A 20,488-nucleotide genomic window follows, 5' to 3' on the forward strand; every position below is an offset into this window, starting at 1 on the left:
TATGTCTCTTCATTCCCACGGATGAATGGTGGCTAAATTGTGAAGGGAGTAATGACAGAGGGTTGAGAGGTCAATGTTGCTCAAGGCTGAGAGAAGAGAGAGGTGAACATTTGTTACAAAGTTACAACAGCCAATGCAAAGCTTGCGTCAATCATTTATTGTTCCCACTTACACAGAGAGATAGTTATCAGCGTCCGTGACATCACCACATATAAATAAACGAGGTTGCTGTTTTTTAGATTTCCATTTGCTGAGTGGAGGCTGAGAGGATGTGCTACAGTTTGGCCCCGACACTGGTCCTGGCTGTGATCATACTGTGCATGAGCTGTGGCTTTGGACAAGACTGCATATGTCAGGACCCAACTTTGTGTCAATCCCTGAAAAAGAAAAATGACTTCAACGTTGAGGTATGTGATGCAAGTCATTGAGTTAAGTTGCAGCAGGACTTGGAAACAAGAAACTGCAGATGCAGGTTAATACACAGAAGGTCACAAAGTGCTGGAGTAACTCAGCGGGCCAGACAGCATCTCTGGAGAGAATGAATGGGTGACGTTTCAGGTTTGAGACCATTCAGACATTCCTTCTCTTCAGAGATGCTGCCTGTCCCGCTGAGTTATTCCAACATTTTGATTCTATCTTCGATTTGAACCAGCATCTGCTGTTCTTTCCTACACACAAGGTCAGTGTGTGAATGGGAAATGGAGTTAAAATGGTTAACAACTGGGAGATCCAGCAAGGCTTGACAGACCAAGCACAAGTAATGAGGAAGGGTTAGTTAGCAGTCTTGTTGTGCGTGGCCCCTTGGGCAAGAGTGACCATAATATGGTTGAGTTCTTCATTAGGATGGACAGTGACATAATTAATTCAGAAACAAGGGTTCTGAACATACAGAAAGCTAACTTTGAGGGTATGAGGCATGAATTGGCCAAGATAGACTGGCAATTGATTCTTAAAGGGTTGACGGCGGATATGCAATGGAAGGCATTTAAAGGCTGCATGGATGAACTACAACAATTGTTCATCCCAGTTTGGCAAAATAATAAATCGGGGAAGGTAGTGCATCCGTGGATACAAGGGAAATCAGGGATAGTATCAAAACAAAAGATGAAGCATACAAATTAGCCAGAAAAAGCAGCCTACCAGAGGACTGGGAAAAATTCAGAATCCAGCAGAGGAGGACAAAGGGCTTAATTAGGAAAGGGAAAATAGATTATGAAAGAGAACTGGCAGGGAACATAAAAACTGACTGCAAAAGTTTTTATAGATATGTGAAGAGAAAAAGATTAGTTAAAACAAATGTAGGTCCCTTGCAGTCAGAAACGGGTGAATTGATCATGGGGAACAAGGACATGGCAGACCAATTGAATAACTACTTTGGTTCTGTCTTCAATAAGGAAGACTTAAATAATCTGCCGGAAATAACAGGGGACCGGGGGTCATATGAGATGGAGGAACTGAGTGAAATCCAGGTTAGCGGGAAAGTAGTGTTAGGTAAATTGAATGGATTAAAGGCCGATAAATCCCCAGGGTTAGATAGGCCGCATCCCAGAGTACTTAAGGAAGTTGCCACAGAAATAGTGGATGCATTAGTGATAATTTTTCAAACCTCGTTAGATTCTGGAGTAGTTCCTGAGGATTGGAGGTAGCTAATGTAACCCCACTTTTTAAAAAGGGTCTGAGAGAGAAAACGAGGAATTACAAACCAGTTAGTCTAACATCAATAGCGGGGAAACAGCTAAAGTCAGTTATTAAAGATGGGATAGCAGCACATTTGGAAAGTGGTGAAATCATTGGACAAAGTCAGCTTGGATTTATGAAAGGTAAATCATGTCTGACGAATCTTGAAAGAAATTTTCGAGGATGTAACAGTAGAGTGGATAAGGGAGAACCAGTGGATGTGTTTTATCTGGTCTTTCAGAAGGCTTTCGACAAGGTCCCACATAAGAGATTAGTATACAAACTTGAAGCACACGGTTTTGGGGGTTCAGTATTGATGTGGATAGAGAACTGGCTGGCAGACAGAAAGCAAAGAGTAGGAGTAAACCGGTCCTTTTCAGAATGGCAGGCAGTGACTATTGGGTTACCGCAGGCTCAGTGCTGGGACCCCAGCTATTTACAATATATATTAATGATCTGGATGAGGGAATTGAATGCATCAATGCATTGCATTGAATCCAAATCTGAGGAAGGACAAGAAATCTGAGGAAGGACATTCTTGCCATAGAGGGAGTGCAGAGACGGTTCACCAGACTGATTCCTGGGATGTCAGGACTGTCTTATGAAGAAAGACTGGATAGACTTGGTTTATACTCTCTAGAATTTAGGAGATTGAGAGGGGATCTTATAGAAACTTACAAAATTCTTAAGGGGTTGGACAGGCTAGATGCAGGAAGATTGTTCCCGATGTTAGGGAAGTCCAGGACAAGGGGTCACAGCTTAAGGATAAGGGGGAAATCCTTTTAAAACCGAGATGAGAAGAACTTTTTTTACACAGAGAGTGGTGAATCTCTGGAACTCTCTGCCACAGAGGGTAGTTGAGGCCAGTTCATTGGCTATATTTAAGAGGGAGTTAGATGTGGCCCTTGTGGCTAAGGGGATCAGGGGGTATGGAGAGAAGGCAGGTACGGGATACTGAGTTGGATGATCAGCCATGATCATATTGAAAGGTGGTGCAGGTGCGAAGGGCCGAATGGCCTACTCCTGCACCTAATTTCTATGTTTCTATCATCTCCAAGTTTGAGGATGACACAAAGCTGGGGGGCAGTGTTAGCTGTGAGGTGGATGCTAGGAGGCTGCAAGGTGACTTGGATAGGCTGGATGTGTGGGCAAATGCATGGCAGATGCAGTATAATGTGGATGAATGTGAGGTTATCCACTTTGGTGGCAAAAACAGAAAAGTAGACTATTATCTGAATGGTGGCCGATTACGAAAATGTGAGATGCAAATAGACCTGGGTGTCATGGTACACCAATCATTGAATGTAGGCATGCAGGTGCAGCAGGCAATGAAGAAAGTGAATGGTATGTTGGCATTCATTGATTAAAGGATTTTACTATAGGAGCAGGGAGGTTCTACTGCAGTTGTACAGGGTCTTGGTGAGACCACACCTGGAGTATTGCATACAGTTTTGGTCTCCTAATCTGAGGAAGGACATTCTTGCCATGGAGTACAGAGAAGGTTCACCAGACTGATTCCTGGGATGTCAGGACTTTCATATGAAGAAAGACTGGGTAGATTCGGCTTGTACTCACTAGAATTTAGAAGATTGAGGGGTGATCTTATAGAAACTTACAAAATTCTTAAGGGGTTGGACAGGCTAGATGCAGGAAGATTGTTCCCGATGTTGGGGAAGTCCAGAACAAGGGGTCACAATTTAAGGATAAAGGGGAAATCTTTTAGGACTGAGATGAGAAAAACATTTTTTACACAGAGAGTGGTGAATCTCTGGAAATCTCTGCCACAGAATGTAGTTGAGGCCAGTTCATTGGCTATATTTAAGAGGGAGTTAGATGTAGCCCTTGTGGCTAAAGGGATCAGGGGGTATGGAGAGAAGGCAGGTACAGGATACTGAGTTGGATGATCAGCAGTGATCATATTGAATGGCGGTGCAGGCTCGAAGGGCCGAATGGCCTACTCTTGCACCTATTTTCTATGTTTCTAAGTGTTCAGTGAAATGGTATAAACTTTGTTTAGGGCGGCATGGTCGCGAAGAGGTAGAGTTGCTGCCTTACAACGCCAGAGGCTCGGGTTCCATCCTGACTATGGTTGCTGTCTGTGCAGAGTTTGTATGTTATCCCCGTGGCCTGCATGGGTTTTCTCCGGAATCTCCAGTTTTCTTCCATACTCCAAAGACCTACAGAGTAAAAGGTTAATTGGGTTTGGTATAATTGTAAAATTGTCCCTAGTGTGTGTAGAATAGTGTTAGTGTGCGGGGATCGTTAATCAGCGCAGACTCGGTGTGCAAAGGGCCTGTTTCCATGCTGCATCTCTAAACAGGGCCCGTGGAGCGTTTTTGAAACGGGAGCCTGAGCCATCATTGATCGGTGACCTTGGTGGTACCCGGTGAGGGACTGGAGTGACTGACTGGGGGAAGGGTGTGGGAGTGGGGTGTTCCCCCTGGATCGACGTCAGTACCTTCCACGGTGTGGAAAATTTGACAAAAAACGTTTAAATGTGTTATAATTTCAAGTGGTGACTGACAGGCAATGTCAGGATTGATGGAGCCGGGCGCTAGTGGGGCAGGGTGCAGGCGGGGCTGGACGTTGGCAGGGCTCACCACCCATGCCCACACCCCAATAAATTTCCTCTTTAACGTTAAACTGCTGTTATATTTTAAGAGTTATTCACATTTGAAGCTTTAATAAATCCCTTTTCCGCTTGCCGTGCCCATCAGCTGCACCTGAGCAGTAATACCTGAGTGTTCTACATCACAATGGGAACCCAATGGGAGGGAATGGCTGCGCCGCCAAATCGCGCTACTAGTGGATTGGGGATGGAGTGAGTGCATGAGGGGGAAGGGCAAAGGGTGGAATGGAGAGGGTGAGAGGAAGAGGGCGGATCAGGAATGTCACAACGGGAACCCATCAGCCGCGCTTGCATGGTTGGGGGCTATGCTTGAGTGGTGGAATATTGGAATAGGTGGAGAGGTGGAATATTGCATTGGGGGACCAGGCCTACCGTGTGAGAATGAGACCCAATGGGTCCCACTTAGACTAGTCTCAGTCCTAAATGGTGTAATTCTTAAACTGTGACCCCGCTGGTTCTGGTGTCCCCCAACATCGGGAACATTTTTCCTGCAGTTACAGTAAGTGAAAATCTAGTAGGCAAGCAGGATGCTTTCTCCAACCACTCCCATTTCAAGGCCACTATCTTCCATCACTTCTACCCTTCTTGTTCTTGGTACCTACTTCCAGCAGCCACTGCTTGTCCTCCAGGATGCACCAAGCCGCAGCCTGGTCCATGCCGGTCACCAGGGCGAATTTGGCACAGAGACTCTCACGGCAGCGGTGCAACTCTTCCGACACCTCAGACGGCCCTAGTCTCTTGCACTGGGGCTGCTCCATGGCCGGAGCCTTTAGCGAGCGACCCGCCAGCCTGGCAAACACTCACCAGCCCTGGCTCCCCATCCGCATCTGCCCTCACTGCTGCTTCTGCTTCCATCCCTCCATCCGCCCTGGATCTCCAACACTCAGGACCAGGTTGTTCAGAGCTCAGCTCGCCCTCGTCCAAAGCCGGAAACATTGAAACCTGTCAAGCCAAAAAAAGGGGGGGTGGGGGTGCTGCAACCCCCCCACCTCTCAGTCCCCCCAGTTCCGCGGCCCATGCTAAACTAAACAAATCTAAATTAAATTAAGTTAAATTAAGCTACTGCTCGCATCTTCTCTCAGCTAGTCTGGGGAATAAGAGGATTTAGTTGTCTTTGACCGGGGCAGTAAACAAACCGCTGAAGGAATATGGCTGGTCAAACTACATGTGAGGTGGCATGGGGATGGTCAAACATTGAGGTCGAATCTGTTCTAACATGAAATGTCAACTGTCCCCAGATCCATCTGGACCCACAGTTCCTTTTGGCATTTGTTTTTTTATCTCTCCTCATATCACCTCTTGTATACTTATATCACACTTTCTATCTTTTCATCTCTGGCTTTTGTCTAACCATTTGCTGAGCGATCCACTTTCCCCGTCACCTGTATCTACTGATCACTTTGACCTTTTCTCCCCCCACCCCCTTCCACCAAGCTTCCTCCCCCCACCACAATCAACGTGATGAAGGGTCCAGACTCGAAGGGTCTATGTTCTAAGATAGAGTTGCTTATCACAAGCAGGTGTTTCTCCTCTGAGAGTCTGGGTCCTTTACACCCAAAGTGCTGGGGTGGACTTAATTTGATTGGGCTCTGCATTGGAGGTACACAAGTCAGGGGTCGGGCCGATTGGGGATAAGGAAGGGAGCGTACAGCTGTAAGACACAGAAAGGATGTCTTGCAACTGCCACTAGGTCCGCGTTATAATCTCACTTTCAGTAATTGTGTGTCCATCTGTGTGTGGGACTTGGATTTGCTTTTGTTTTTACGACAAAGGTTCTTTTGTTCTTTATTAAATGTTTTGCCGCAGCGCAGTTTTCAATGTTTTGCAATCAGCCATCACTGTTTAACATGGGGCATTATTCACACAACGTAAATTTGAGATGCCGGTGTGGATCACAAATTGCAAGAGGAAATCAACAGATCTGGCAGCATCTGAGAAGGGAATTGGAAAGACGACGTTTTGAGTTGAGGCACAACTTCAGTCCTCTAGCATTTTGTGTTTTGTTCAGAATTCCAGCACCTACAGTTTCCTCTGCCTCCAAACTTCCGTAACAAAATCAAGGGATGTGGTAGAAAGCTGGAACAGGGTACCAATTCTGGATGATCAGCCATGTGATCAGATCATATTGAATGGAGGTGCTGACTTGAAAGGCTGAATGGCCTACTACACTTATTTTCTAAGCTTCCTGGAGTTAGAGTCATCAAGTCATACAGCATGGAAACAGGCCCTTTGACCCGACTTGTCCATGCTTACCTGTATGCCCCATCTAAGGTAATCCAATTTGCCTCAACTACCTCCTCTGGCAGCTCGTTTCATATATGCACCACCTATTTCCTCTAGTTCTTGATTCACCCACCCTGGATGATTTTATCAACCTGTAGATAGTATAAATAGGTCTGGACATATTAAGATACCAGAGCAATGGTCCTTGATAGACCCTACTCAATAATTTCAAATATACATGGAAAATTACTTGCCAATTGTTACACAGGAGGCTCAAGGAACTGCAGATGCTGCAATCTTGTGAATAATAGGAAGTGTTGGAGTAACTCAATGAGTCAGGCAGCATCCATGGAGAACATGAACAGTTGCTGATTTCAGATTTAATTCATGGGCACGTCCTTTACCTCAGATCCCGAGGGATTGATGATATTTGGGAAAGGATTCTTTAACATAGAAACATAGAAACATAGAAATTAGGTGCAGGAGTAGGCCATTCGGCCCTTCGAGCCTGCACCGCCATTCAATATGATCATGGCTGATCATCCAACTCAGTATCCCGTACCTGCCTTCTCTCCATACCCCCTGATCCCCTTAGCCACAAGGGCCACATCTAACTCCCTCTTAAATATAGCCAATGAACTGGCCTCAACTACCCTCTGTGGCAGAGAGTTCCAGAGATTCACCACTCTCTGTGTGAAAAAAGTTCTTCTCATCGCGGTTTTAAAGGATTTCCCCCTTATCCTTAAGCTGTGACCCCTTGTCCTGGACTTCCCCAACATCGGGAACAATCTTCCTGCATCTAGCCTGTCCAACCCCTTAAGAATTTTGTAAGTTTCTATAAGATCCTCTCTCAATCTCCTAAATTCTAGAGAGTATAAACCAAGTCTATCCAGTCTTTCTTCATAAGACAGTCCTGACATCCCAGGAATCAGTCTGGTGAACCTTCTCTGCACTCCCTCTATGGCAATAATGTCCTTCCTCAGATTTGGAGACCAAAACTGTACGCAATACTCCAGGTGTGGTCTCACCAAGACCCTGTACAACTGCAGTAGAACCTCCCTGCTCCTATACTCAAATCCTTTTGCAATGAAAGCTAACATACCATTCGCTTTCTTTACTGCCTGCTGCACCTGCATGCCTACCTTCAATGACTGGTATACCATGACACCAGGTCTTGCTGCATCTCCCCCTTTCCCAATCTGCCACCATTTAGATAATATGCCACCATATAGATAATAGACATTAAATTGCATTCACAGCTTTATCTGTGTTCCAGGTCTTTGTATTTCATGAAACCGGAAGCGATTGGAAGTTTTATGATTGGTCGAAGATCACATCAGTTGTTAATATTGCTTCATATGACCCTGAGCTTCTGTGTCATGCCCACGCACACAATATTCGACTCATCAATTATAGTAAGTAACTTTGTAACAAAGAGATAAACACATTTTACGATCACCATTTTTCTTCTTATTGTGTAGTGCGTGCACAGCCTAAAGTTGTAGGACAATTTGTTCTATTTGATCTTATTTGTTTGTGTACGCCGCGTTGGTTGCATTCATCGAAACAGGACGGACCACATGAAGGCTGCAATCACTAATTGAAGTTTGTGTTACATTTTGAGTTGGCAGCCAGAAAAGTAGATTCAATGGATAAAACACCAAGTGCTGGTGGAACTCAGCTCATACTATCATTAATCAGATTTTACTGGCCTTTATCTTGCACTAAACGTTATTCCTTTTACCTTGTATCCGTGCACTGTGGACGGCTTGATTGTAATCATGTTTGGTCTCTCTGCTGACTGAATACACACAACAAAAAAGCTATTTGCATAAAGGCTAGTCTCAGTACACGTGATAAACTAAACTGTGGAAACTATGTAAGAAATGGGCAGACAACATTTTGGGTCAGGATCCTCATTCAGACTCCAGAAGGGCGATGACTCAAAACATGGTCCGTCCATTCCTTCCACAGATGCTGCCTGACCTGCTGAGTTCCTCTAGCATTATCTCATTATAATCTCATTCGTTCCTTGGTGAATGAGATTATGTAATGCAACCAGTCAATATGCTCTTTACCGTACTCATGTACAAGTTCAAGAGAGTATTCGTTGAAGTACCAAATCTCATATAGTCAGAAAGCAGGCCCTTTGGCCCAACTTGCCCTTGCCGACCAAGCTACCCCAACTACAATAGTCCCACATGCTCATCTTTGGCCAATATCCCTCTCAACATTTCTTATCTATGATCCTGTCCAATTCTTTTTAATTATATATTAAAAAGTTATAGTATCCGCCTCAAGTACCTCCTCTGGCAGCACATTCCATATACCCACTGTGTGAAAATGTTATCCCTCAGATTCCTATTAAATTTTTCCTCTCTCACCTTAAACCTATATCCTCTGGTTCCCCTACTTTGGGTAAAATATTCTACGCATTCATCCTCCCTATTCCCTTCCTGATCTTATGCACCTCTACGAGATCAGCACTCAGCTTCCTGCGCTCCATGGAATAAAGTCCTAGCCTGCCGAACCTCTTCCTATGTCTCAGGCCCTCAAGTCCCGGCAAAATCCTCGTAAATGTTCTCTGCACACTTTCCAACTTGGCATCATCTCTATAGCAAGGTGACCAAAAACTGAGCATAATACTCCAAAAGTCCCTTTAATCTTCCAAGGAAGTAGCGGCATGGATGGGCTTTGTCGGTGGGGGCGCTGCGAGTCGGCTGTCCTGCCAACAGTGTGTTCGTTATTTTTGGTGTGTCCAAATGTTTGTTTTGTTTTAATGTCTCTCGGTATGTTTTGTGCAGGAGGGGTGGGGTGGGGGGGGGGGGGGGGGGGGGGGGGGGGGGGGGTAAGGGGCGATTCGCTTTTAGTCGCCTCCTCGACGGTGAGGCGGCTTTCTCCATGTCGTTTCCCTCGCGGCCTAACAGCATGGATTGGAGCGGCCTTTCCCGGAGTTGGGCCCAAGAGCTTCAGCTGCAGGCACAGCGTGGACTTTTCCATCGCTGAGCGGGCGAACCCTTGCCGGGGGGCGCCAGAGAAGAATGCTCCAATCCCTGTCCTGGAGGCTTTGACATCATGGGGCTGTGGTCTGCTGAGATTTTAGCCGTAGGCGTGGCATGGACTTACCATCTGGAGCTTGGGATCCCTTGCCAGATATCGCCGGAGAAGAGCTCCGACCGCTGGCCGGCGGACTACGACATCCTGAAGCTGCTGTCTGCGGAGCTTCTAACCACGGGCGCGGCATACACTTTCCATCGCGGTGTCTGAGATCCTTTGCTGGGGATTGCCGGAGAAGCGCTCCGAATGCCAGCCTGCGGCCTATAACATCCTGAAGCCATGGTCTCCAGTAGGAGAGTGCCGAATCGGGCACTCCAAGCCGCGGAGTGTATTTGACCGTTCCGACATCGGAGTTTGGATCATCCCGACGAGAGGGCCTATCATCAGGCCGTCCGTAGTGGTGACTACGGAGGATTCATGGCTCTGACCACAGGCGAACAAGGGAGGAGGACTGGCTGAACTTTGTTGTCTTCCATCACAGTGAAGAATGCTGTGGTGGATGTTTGTGTTAAATCTTATTGTGTATTGTGTGTTCTTTTTAAGTGTATCGCTGCTGGCAAATTCACTTCACTGCACCTTCGGGTGCATGTGACGAATAAAATTGACTTTGACTTTCCTATAATTTGTACACACCAACGATGGAGGACTTATTCCAAAACCCCTGCGGGAAGCGCTGGCAAATGTGAATCCCATCCAGGTCTCCACCTCTGACGCTCAGCCTCTTGACTATTCAATTCTGCAGTGTTTCTTGGAACACAAAGATACTGTGAATAATGCTGCTTAATTGAAGAAATAAAGAACAGCAGATACTCGTTTATACACAGAAAGATTCAATAATATAATTATTGTATTATAAGTAGAGTTATATTAACTGGTATAAAATTTCTAATGAACCTGGTGAGTTGAAAGGGAGCAGGAAAAGTAAAAGCCCTCTGAACCATGGCTCCTACCTATGTCATAGTTGTGGAGTCGCACCGCACTGGAACAGGCCCTTTGGCCCAACTCCATGGTCTATGCTGACCAAGATGCTACACCTAAACTGGTCCAAAATTATGTTTTCAGACCCCAAGTTTTCAGACCCCTTCAGTCAAAGTCACAAAGTGGTGGGGGCGGAGTCGGATTCTTGGGTGGTGGTGTTTGAGGGGAGGATGCTCCTCAAACTGTGGAACATCCTGAACAATACAGCTCACCCCCTCCTTGACACACTGGTCAACCTGAGGAGTACCTTCAGCAACAGACTGGTTCCACCAAGATGCAGGACAGAACACCACAGGAGATCCTTCTTGCCTGTGGCTATCAAACTGTACGACTCCTCACCCTTCTGTCATGGGGTAGACTGAAACTGACCTCCCCCTCCCCCGCCGCCTCACATCCTCAATCTTTGCATATTACCAAAGCCCAAGTCAAGTCAAGTCAAGTCAAGTTTATTTGTCACATACACATACGAGATGTGCAGTGAAATGAAAGTGGCAATGCTCGCGGAACAACAAAACAACCAAACAAATTATAAACACAATCATAACACACATATTATTTTACGTAATAAATAATAGAAGGAAAAACGTTCTGTACAGTTAGTCCCTGGTGAGAAAGGCGTTTACAGTCCGAATTGCCTCTGGGAAGAAACTCCTTCTCAACCTCTCCGTTCTCACTGCATGGCAACGGAGGCGTTTGCCTGACCGCAGCGGCTGGAACAGTCTGTTGCAGGGGTGGAAGAGGTCTCTCATGATTTTGTTTGCTCTGGAGTTGCACCTCTTGTTGTATAGATCCTGCAGGGGGGTGAGTGAAGTTCCCATAGTGCGTTCGGCCGAACGCACTACTATCTGCAGAGCCTTCTTGTCCTTGGCAGAGCAATTCCCGAACCAGATGGTAATGTTCCCGGACAAGATGCTTTCCACCGCTGCTGCGTAGAAGCACTGGAGGATCCTCAGAGACACTCTGAATTTCCGCAATTGCCTGAGGTGGTAAAGGCGCTGCCTTGCCTTACTCACCAGTGCTGAGGCGTGTGATGACCATGTCATATCCTCAGAGATGTGGACTCCCAGATATTTAAAACAGTTCACCCTATCCACAGGATCCCCATTTATACTCAATGGAGTGTACGTCCTCGGATGATGTGCCCTCCTAAAGTCGGTGATCAGCTCCTTCGTTTTTTTGATGTTCAAGAGGAGGCTGGTCTCCTGGCACCAGAGTGCTAGATCAGCCACCTCCTCCCGGTAGGCCCTCTCATCATTGTCTGAGATCAGGCCCACCACCACAGTGTCATCAGCAAACTTAATTATTGAATTGGAGCTGAACCTAGCCTTACCACTCGTCACTTTATTTTTATATTTCATGTATTTTGTGTTTTTAATGACTACTAGACCGTTGGGTCCCAGACACACTGGAGGCCTGATCCCCCATCGCAACCCATTCCCCAATGCAATATTCCACCACTCACCCATTCCCCCAAAGCAATATTCCACCACTCACCCTTATCCCCAAACTGTGCAGATACAGCTCATTTCCCCTCATCCCCGAGCAAGAGATAGATAGATAGATAGATAGATAGATAGATAGATAGATAGATAGATAGATAGATAGATAGATAGTCAAATGAACTTCTCTCCTGGGATAAACAAAGTTCTATCGTATCGTAACTCGGCAGGTCAGGCAGCATCTTTGGAGCATGAATTAATGATGTTTCGTTGAAAAACCTGAAGAAGAAGGGTCTCGATCTGAAACGTCACCTGTCCATCTTCTCCAGAAATGCTGCCTGTAATAACAGCACTTTGTACCCTGCTGGTTAATTGATATTGTTTCTTCATCCTTTGTCAGAAATCCTAACATCCGCTAACTTAATTGAAAGAAAAACTGTGAGAACGTGGATCGAGGAGACAAAAAGATTATTTATGGATGGTATCATTTTTGGTGTGAGCAGTGCTGTTTTAGCAGATGAGAATCGATATGCTAAAATAAACGGCTTGATTCAAGATGTCGTAAAAGAATTCCATAACGAAATACCTGGATCTCAGGTAAAGACACATGCTTTAACAATTATGTGAATATCAATAGCAATCATAGATTTTAGTTTCAGTTGATGGATGTGTATCTCTGCAACATTGCTTTTTCATGGTTGAGTTTAGAGCTGTGGCTTCTAGTAACTCACCCTCTTAACGCACCAATCTCCCTTCATTCAAAAACACAAGGACTTGTGGATGCTGTTGTGTTCAAGAAGGAACGGCAGATACTGGAAGATCGAAGGTACACAAAATTGCTGGAGAAACTCAGCGGGTGCAGCAGCATCTATGGAGCGAAGAAAATAGGCGACGTTTCGGGCCGAAACCCTTCTTCAGACGTGGATGCTGGCGTCTTGTGTAGAACACAAAGTGCTGGAGTAACTCAGTGGGTCAGGCAGCATCTCTGAAGGACATGGAAAGGTCTTGTGAGCCGCTGCTAATGTGAGCCGCTGCCTCACAGTGCCAGAGACCTGAGTTCGTTCCTCACCTCGGGTGCTGTCTGTGTGGAGTTTGCATGTTCTCCCTATGATCGCGTGGGTTTCCCCAGGGTGCTCCTGTTACCTCCCATATCCGAAAGACATGCGGGTTTGTAGGTAAATTGGCCTCTGTAAGATTGCCCCTAGTTTGTAGGGACTGGATGAGTGAGTGGGATAACATAGAACCAGTGTGAATGGGTAAATGATGGTTGGCATGCTCGGTGCCATAGGGTCTGTTTCCATGCTGCATCTTTCAATCAATCAATTAAAACAGGTAAAGAAACTGCTCTCCGCATTTATTGGGGTGAAAGTAGAGGGAAACTACTTGCTGTTAAAAAGTGCACACTCCAGGGCTGTTGCCCTAGAATGGCGTGATGGTGTTGCTGAGCTGTGGTGAAGCCTGTGGTTCTATGAGCCATGCAGACCCTGCTCAGTGCTGGGTTATCAGATCTCAGCTCCCACCTCCCTTGTCACTGGGTCAGAAAAGTGGGAGCAGCAAAGGAACCATCGGTTTGCTATTTGGAACCCAAACCTGGATGGTGCAAATGTTGAACAAGCACGCAAACTGGGTTTGCACACTGTTTAGGTTTAATATTGTCACATATACCACAGTACAGAGAAAAGCCTTGTTTTACTTCAGAGTCACGTGAGTGACTACGTGAAGAACCCCGTCCAGCCGTACGTGCATCATTATGTCAGACGCATTGGTGCAGGCAATCGGTTGGAGCAGCAGAGCTCCTCCAGCGGTAAGTTTAAACTTCAGGTAAGCTTGTATTTCTTACCTGTTTTGTTTTCTTGCAGGAACCTCTTGTTGCAGGGGTTTCCTGCTGGATGTTTCGCGAGGGCCGACGAGGGAACCAGCTATGGGCTGTGGGGAAACCCCGGTTCTCGCCGCGGAAGCGGATAGCTGGGGAATGTCGGGTTACGTGACAAGGTGGTCAGTGACATCCAGGCTCTCCGGGTGCCGGGAGGGTTACCCTCCAATAGGCATATATTCTGTATGCTGAAGCAAAGCAAGAATTTCATTGTCCTATCAGGGGCACATGACAATAAACTTGAAATTGAACTTGAACTTAAAGATGCTGGGGTTCAAGGGGAGGGGACAGCCAGCAGACCGGGTGTCGGGAGGGTTTTCCCTCCGATATGCATATAGATGCTGGCATTCCCGAGTAGGGGAAAGCTTATCCACATCAACTCTGTCTATCCCTCTCATCATTTTAAAGACCTCTATCAAGTCCCCCCTTAACCTTCTGCGCTCCAAAGAATAAAGACCTAACTTGTTCAACCTTTCCCTGTAACTTAGTTGCTGAAACCCAGGCAGCATTCTAGTAAATCTCCTCTGTACTCTCTCTATTTTGTTGACATCCTTCCTATAATTAGGCGACCAAAATTGTACACCATACTCCAGAATTGGCCTCACCAATGCGAATTTTAACATTACATCCCAACTTCTACAGTCAATGCTCTGATTTATAAAGGCCAGCACACCAAAAGCTTTCTTTACCACCCTATCTACATGAGATTCCACCTTCAGGGAACTGTGCACAGTTATTCCCAGATCCCTCTGTTCAAATGCATTCTTCAATTCCCTACCATTTACCATGTACGTCCTATTTTGATTTGTCCTGCCAAGATGTAGCACCTCACACTTATCAGCATTAAACTCCATCTGCCATCTTTCGCCCCAAGGGATGAAGGGCACGTGTCTGGCAGCAAGGTTGCCATCCCAACACAATGCAGTGAACGTTAGAATCAGGGGAGGTTAGAGCTACCCGCCGAATCTTCTATTCAGGTACGACCTATTCCACATGCAAAACCTGGAGGACAAAGCGTAAGCGGTTGGACCAATTAGGCCAACGACGAGCAAGGTTTCATAGTTTCGGTGACAAACCACCCCACGGCTTCATCGGCAGTAAGCGGTTCACTGAAGCTGGTAGCAGCATGAAAGCTGGCCAGAGGGTCCACACACTCTACCAGTTACTCTACAACTAGGGGACCACTTACAAGTTGGTAAGATTTACACTTGGTTGTACAATACACAAATGATTAAGACATTGTCATCTACTCAGAGACATTTAACCAGGTAAACTGGACATTACTAGCATTCCAAGCAGGTTGGAATTGGGCCAGAATTGTGTTGAGGTAGGTTCAGTATTTTAGCCAGGTTTGCCTTCGAGACAGGCTCGGAAATATAGGCAGAAATGTCTTTCAAGGCAGGGTCAGAATTGTGGCAAGAGTGGTCTTGGGTCAAGTTAGAATTGTCGGTAATCGGGCCAAAGTTGTAGTTCAGGGCAGACTCCAAATGATGGCAGGCGTGGCCTGTTCATTATGAAAGATGGCTTATTAAACTGATTTCATAGGGTGTTTCCATTTACAGTGATCATCGGAAATATTTGGAGGCATTGCTGTGATGAGGCAATTTAACAGTATGATGACAATAAATCATTCAAAGAGGACTACTCAGAGTTCAAAAACACGTTATGTATTGTCTGGATGATTTTTTGATGCTGTATTTGACTAAAATCCACTATTTCAATCTCAAGCTACTTGAGAAATTGGGCTCCTCTATCCAGTTAAAATCAAGTTGTTATCAAATGGATAGTTGGCCTGTGCCTGTGCCTGTGCCTGTGCCTGTGCCTGTGCCTGTGCCTGTGCCTCCGCCCTGGGCAACAGATTGGAGTCAATAGAAACCTGGAACATCCTTGTTGTTATAAAGCAGCTTTCTATTCATTAGACTAATTGGCAATGTAATAAATGTGATGCAGCTGTGCAAGTGGGAGAACTGACAGCATGCTAAATGGCAAACTCTAAAGTGCCATGAAGGTCATTGATACCACACCTTTGCTATTACCAGCTGAAGCTACTAAAGTCACTGTGATGGACAAACAGTATTCAGCATTGCTCTAATAGTTTGATCAATAAATATTACATTATATTGCAAAATGATGCTAATGGCCTAAGGTGGGAAATTGCGAATGTCATCTCTATTTGGTGGAGGAGATTTGCATGAGTTATTGACTCTTCAGTTATTGGTATCAACTATCTATAGACCCTACGTGCATTTTATAGGTTAAAGAGTGATTGAGCGAATATGCATATCTGCATGCTCAACTTCATGTTGATGCACTATGATGGTGGCATATGATAGTCACGTGGGTGCAATCAAGTAAAAGAATCCTGTAATAGGTACATAATCGCATTTGCCACTGGAGTATCATCAAGTACAGATCAATGACAACACAGAATGGGTGTTGGACAACACAGAATGGGTGTTGGACCACACCGTATTTATGAAATTCTGATTCAATGCAACACCAAGTATAGATATGTTGTTTTCATACTAATTCACAGGTTGCAAAAATATGTGGCATGACTAAGGCGAATGATATATTCTCGCTACAAGCAGGAGGAATGGTCTTTTATGTCTTTCTCCATTTTGCTTCATCAGTTGGGTCTTGAAATAAAGTAATCAAGAGCCCGCTTTAGGTTTCCTGCTGTGTGATTGGCCTATGCAGTTTGATTCCCGATTTGTCGGGAATAGTAATACAACCTTATTTGGTTATTCTAAACGTAACTTTGCTGGTTCAGCCTGTGGCTCTGGAAATCAGCCGTTGCAGGATAAAATCAATTTATGTTCTACAGATTCTCAATAGACTGCCTACGGCATGGGTTGTCACACCTACCCTTGTATGTATTCAGAGTGCTGGGATAGTACCAAAAAAGCAGTACTTCGCTTCTTCAGGAGATGGGAAGCGTTTGTTTAATGCTCATATTACATTTAAAATGGTACAGATTGCTGAGCTCTTGGAGTTCATTTTAAATGGTCTTTGACAATATTGAGTTATAGGGTCATTAACTGTGCCAATGTGCTTTCCATCAGATTTGCTGCAGCAAATGAGATCCACTTTGTTGGGTGCATCCCGAATATCGAGTTAGTAAAGGATATCTTTAACACAAGTTTCCCAGGACAAGTACAATGCAGTATGGGATGTTGACATTGTGTTAACACTATTTCACCAGTGGGTTCCATCTACATTCTTAGCTTTGGCCAGATCTCATGAGGTAGTTATCCTCCTGGCGCTGGTTTAGCGCAACAGGTCAGTCGCAACATAATTGCGACAGGACAGGATGATTACATCTGTAAATAATATGTATAGTATTTTATGTTATAATTTATTTAAGCAGAGCAGTAGAGGTGTCAGGTCTCAAAATAGGTCAAGGCATACCCAGGGACCTTTTGTTATGTGAAGGCACACATATACAACTGTTCAGACCATTCCAGGTGTCAAAATGGAGTTATGTTATGCAGGAGTAGATACTGATTCCAGATCTCACTACACCAGGGCTGCTACAACAGCAGCAGCTAGGGTTAATTACGTTCCTCTGGACCACATCCTAAAAGCATGGTCAAACTTACCAATTTCCAAGCATTTTATAATAACCCATTGCCAGACCAGGGGTATTTGTCAACTTTATTTTACGTTTTGTTATAGGTTGCATCCGGATGAGAGATGTGACTATTATTATTACTTCATTTAACAGCATCAGCATGTTTAAATCTATGTCATGACTGTATGCATTATGAATGTTTTCCCTCATTTGTCAATGGAGCAGTTGTGGTTGTGAAGACTCGTTTTCTCACGGCATGAAATCACAGAGCTTTGAAATCTTCACATAGTCACTCACGTGACTCTGAAGTAAAATAGTAAGATTAAACGAGAGTTTACCAGTTTGACGTTTGATCTTTATTTTATGAGGAGTTATGATGAGGGACTATGTGCCCCCCGCTCCCAACCCTCATAAATGTCATCTGGTAGTTCTAGTATTCTCTCATCTTATTATTATACTTCAGTCACTATTATCTGTGATTTCACACCGTTGCTTTGAAGATTGACGCACGTGCGGCTGGACGGGGTTCTTCACGTAGTTCCTCATCATAACTCCTTATAAAATAAAGATCAAACTTCAAACTGGTAAGTTCTTGTTTAATCTTACTATTTTGCATGCTATCTAAAAAAGGGATCCTTCTTCAGATCCTGCTTCATGCTGCCTGATTCACTGAGTTACTCCATCACTGTGGGATTTTTTGTTTTTAGGGATACTCAAAAACAGGCCCTTCTGCCCACCAAGTTCCGACGGGCTATCCCAGCACATTAACACTATCCTACACACACTAGGGACAATTCACATTATACCAAGCCAATTAATCTACGAACCTGGAAGTCTTTTTTGTAATCCAGCACCTGCTGTTCCTTGTTTCTGTACTGTACTGTTCTACATTTTATGCATGCCAGGAGGCATATAAAATATTATATGTGGTAGTAAATGAAATTAACTTCTTGTTACATTTGACTCTTAGATCTCCATGATGGTCCCTTGGCGTCCAGACTGCTCTGTGACACAATGCGCTGCCCTTCAAGAAATCTCACACCACAGTGACATTCTATTTGTGACATCCTTTGATATTCCAAAATACTTGAATGACTGTGTTGCAAAGCCATTTTCTGCCTACCGCGATGTCTTTGACGGTATGTTCAACAAGACCTCCACTTTCAATGCATCACAAGAAAGAGAGTCCAGTGTATTGTATTGTCATATATCCTGAAACGGAACAATGACATTTTTACTTGCAGCAGCACAACAGATTATAGTTTTAGTTATTTTTAGTTTCAAAGCTACAGCGTGGAAACAAGCCCATCGGCCCACTGACTCCATGCCGACCAGCGATCTTCTTACTCTAGTTCGCACCTACCTACTACGGACAATTCACAGATGATCTAGAATCGAACCTGGGTCTCTGGCCCTGTAAGGGAGCAACTCTACCATTGCGCCATCGCACCATCCTTATGTCGTACTAAACATAGAACCCAGTAAATGCAATAATCAACCAGAAGGTTTGGTAAATTTAAAAAACAATAATAGTGTAAAGACAAAACAATGCCCTCATGTAGTTCGGAGCTTAGTGTGAGGTGGTAGCATTTAATAATCTGATGGTTGTTTGGAAGAAGCTGCTCGTGAACCTGCACATTACCGATTTCAGGCTACCATACCTTCTTCTCGATGGTAGGAGTGAAATGAGAGTGTGGCCAGGGTGGGTCTCTAATGTTTCTGGCTGTATTTTTGGAGCAGACACTCTTGTAGATCACTACGATGGGAGGTCAGTATCCATGATGGAGCAGGCAGTATTCACTTTTTGCAATCTTCTTCGTTCCTGGACTTTCGTGTTAGAAACATAGAAAATAGGTGCAGGAGTAGGCTATTCAGCCCTTTGAGCCAGCACCACCATTTAATATGATCATGCTGATCATCGGATCTTGGGGGGGGGGAACAGAGGGACTTAAGCTACAACAAGTTTGTAGGTTAACTGCTTCGGTAAATTGTCCCTAGAGTGTCGGATGGTGCTAGTGTATGGGGTGATTGCTGATCGGTGCGGACATGGTGGGCCAAAATACCTGCAGTTCCCAGGTCCCCTGCGCGTCCAGGTCCACTTGCCTGCCCTGGGACTGGCTGTAGTGCCCAGGTCAGTTGGCTGGTCTGGCTGTAATGCCCAGGTCAGCTCACTTGCCCCAGGCCGGGCTCCAGTTCCCAGGTTGCCTGCATGCCCGGGACTACCTGCAGTTCCCAGGTCACGAAAACTAATTGAAAAATAATACGACTGCATTCCGGATGATTTCGGGTTATGGGCCAGATCCGACCCGTGGGCCGTAGGTTGCCCACCCCTGTCCTAGATGTCAGGCCTCAATGTGTCCCCCCCATATTTTAAAAGTGATTTCCGCCCATCTGAATCAGTACCCCATTCCTGCATTCTCCAAAACTAAGCTGTGATGCAAACATTCAATATGTTCTTTACTGTCCTGTAGAAGTTCAAGACCTGTAGAAACCAGGCAACATGTTGACACCAGTATAGGAGACTAATTGAAATCTAAATAATTGTTTTTGCCCTTTCAGGTCTCTCTTCCTATATAAGAATGGGCATTGACTCTAGAAAGATCCTGATGGCAGTTCCATGGTTTGGTCAGGACTTCACTTGCAGCCACTTTCATGAGGTAAGTTAGTCCTATCAAGTAAACATCCTTCTCAATTTTATTGTGGCCTTGCAAAGGCCCGATAATTCTCTTCTGCAGAATTCTCTCAGGAGATAGCAAAGCAATCAGTTCACTGATAGCTCATTCCTTTGGCATGTTGATTGGCCCACAAAACACAGCTGAATTTTAAGTCAAGAATGTGTTATTGTCATATGTCCTGAGCATATGTAGTCGCAGCGACTGCACGACAGGTTTGTAGATGTAGTACTCAATAGATAATATGATAAACAAAGGGAAAAATAGTAAAATAAATAAATAAACCTGATGTAGTGCAAAAACAAAACAAAGCCCAAAGTCCCGAGTGCAACCCAGGCAGTTCGTAGTTAAGAATTTAGTTGTAGT

At 45.0% G+C, this 20,488-nt stretch overlaps 1 protein-coding gene and 1 long non-coding RNA gene across 2 annotated transcripts in view; one reads left to right on the forward strand and one right to left on the reverse strand.

Annotated features, from left to right (window-relative positions):
* Positions 1-256: 256 nt before the first annotated feature.
* Positions 257-20,488, reverse strand: part of LOC129700684 (uncharacterized) — a 47,746-nt gene continuing 27,514 nt past the window's right edge. The window contains exons 2-3 of the long non-coding RNA XR_008724088.1: positions 3,733-3,854; positions 257-377 (exon numbers count right to left, since the gene is read on the reverse strand). This is a non-coding gene — a long non-coding RNA (uncharacterized LOC129700684). The remainder of the gene's footprint in view (positions 378-3,732; positions 3,855-20,488) is intronic.
* Positions 12,115-20,488, forward strand: part of LOC129700683 (di-N-acetylchitobiase-like) — a 29,413-nt gene continuing 21,039 nt past the window's right edge. Inside the window, exons 1-3 of the mRNA XM_055641265.1 lie at positions 12,115-12,600; positions 18,421-18,589; positions 20,010-20,107. Coding sequence (XP_055497240.1) covers positions 12,478-12,600; positions 18,421-18,589; positions 20,010-20,107 — 390 coding nt within the window. The 5' untranslated portion in view covers positions 12,115-12,477. The remainder of the gene's footprint in view (positions 12,601-18,420; positions 18,590-20,009; positions 20,108-20,488) is intronic.

Source organism: Leucoraja erinacea, chromosome 10 (assembly GCF_028641065.1).
Source record: "Leucoraja erinacea ecotype New England chromosome 10, Leri_hhj_1, whole genome shotgun sequence".
NCBI lineage: Eukaryota > Metazoa > Chordata > Chondrichthyes > Rajiformes > Rajidae > Leucoraja > Leucoraja erinaceus.